The sequence below is a fragment of the Otolemur garnettii genome, unplaced genomic scaffold (assembly GCF_000181295.1).
Source record: "Otolemur garnettii isolate 467f Iridium unplaced genomic scaffold, OtoGar3 scaffold00011, whole genome shotgun sequence".
NCBI lineage: Eukaryota > Metazoa > Chordata > Mammalia > Primates > Galagidae > Otolemur > Otolemur garnettii.
The window spans coordinates 24,404,599-24,405,835 of record NW_003852406.1 but is presented as its reverse complement, the minus strand read 5'-3'; the positions used below and the strand labels follow the sequence as shown (position 1 = coordinate 24,405,835).

Genomic DNA, 1,237 nt, shown 5'->3' with positions numbered 1-1,237 from the left:
AGACTCGCTTGAGCCCAGGAGTTGGAGGTTGCTGTGAGCTGAGATGCCACGGCACTCTACCCAGGGGGACAGCTTGAGGCTCCTGTCTCAAAAAAATAAAAATAAATAAATAAATAAATAAATTGGTGGGCCGGGCATTGTGGCTCACGCCTATAATCCAAGCACTCTGGGAAGCTGAGGAGGGTGGATTGCTTGCATTCAGGAGTTCAAGAGCAGGCTGAGCAAGAGTGGGACTCCATCTTTACTAAAAATAGCCATGCATGGTGGGGGCCAGTAGTCTTTTTATTATTTATTTATTTATTTTTTGAGACAGTCTCACTTTGTGGCCCTTAGTAGAGTGCTCTGGCATCACAGCTCACAGCAACCTCAAACTCTTGGGCTTAAGCGATTCTTTGCCTTAGCCTCTCAAGTAGCTGGGACTATAGGCATCCTCCACAACACCCAGCTTTTCTTTTTCTTTTTCTTTTCTTTGTAGAGAAGAGGTCTTGCTCTGGCTCAGGCTGGTCTCCAACTCCTGAGCTCAGGGCAATCCACCCATCTCAGCCTCCCAGAGTGTTAGGATTATACGTTTGAGCCACAGCTCCTGGCCTGCTGCCTGTACTCTTAGCTACTTGGGAGGCTGAGGTTAATCACTGGAAACTAGGAGTTTGAGGTTGCTGTGGCTATGATGATGCCATGGCTATGATGATGCCATGGCACTCTACCCAGAGTGACAGAATAAGACTCTGTTTTAAAATAATAAAAATTATTCCGCACTGTGGAGGGTAGCACACAAGATAATGTACTGATATGGCCTTTGTCCCTGTATAAGATAGGATGTCACAGGATGGGAAGAAGCAGCTAACTCTGACCTTGGGCAAGGCTCTCCACCCTGTAAAGTGAATGATGTCCAAAGGTCCCTGTCAACTCTGCCACCTGAGTGATAAGTCTCAAGGCCTCTCAAGCCTTTTGCCTGGGCCATGAGAGTGGCGCCATCTGGTGGTCGAAGAAGGAATGATCAGCTTTGCTTGCTGCCTCTGCTGGGAGGACCTGCCCTGCTTGGCTTTTACTCAATAACCTCTCTCTTTTTCTTCCAGGAAAGGCCCGAGGCTTCTTCAAGTCGGGAGATGTGGTCATTGTGCTGACTGGGTGGCGCCCTGGCTCTGGCTTCACCAACACCATGCGTGTAGTGCCTGTGCCATGATGGACCCCAGGAGCCCCTCTTTCAGCCCCTCTCCTAGTCCCTTCCCCCAACCTG

General features: G+C 49.4%; 1 protein-coding gene across 1 annotated transcript in view; it reads left to right on the top strand.

Moving 5' to 3' along the window:
• Positions 1 to 1,231, top strand: part of PKM (pyruvate kinase M1/2) — a 35,533-nt gene extending 34,302 nt beyond the window's left edge. Inside the window, exon 11 of the mRNA XM_023510072.1 lies at positions 1,076 to 1,231. Within this exon, the coding sequence (XP_023365840.1) occupies positions 1,076 to 1,183 (108 nt within the window). The 3' untranslated portion in view covers positions 1,184 to 1,231. The remainder of the gene's footprint in view (positions 1 to 1,075) is intronic.
• Positions 1,232 to 1,237: the final 6 nt, after the last annotated feature.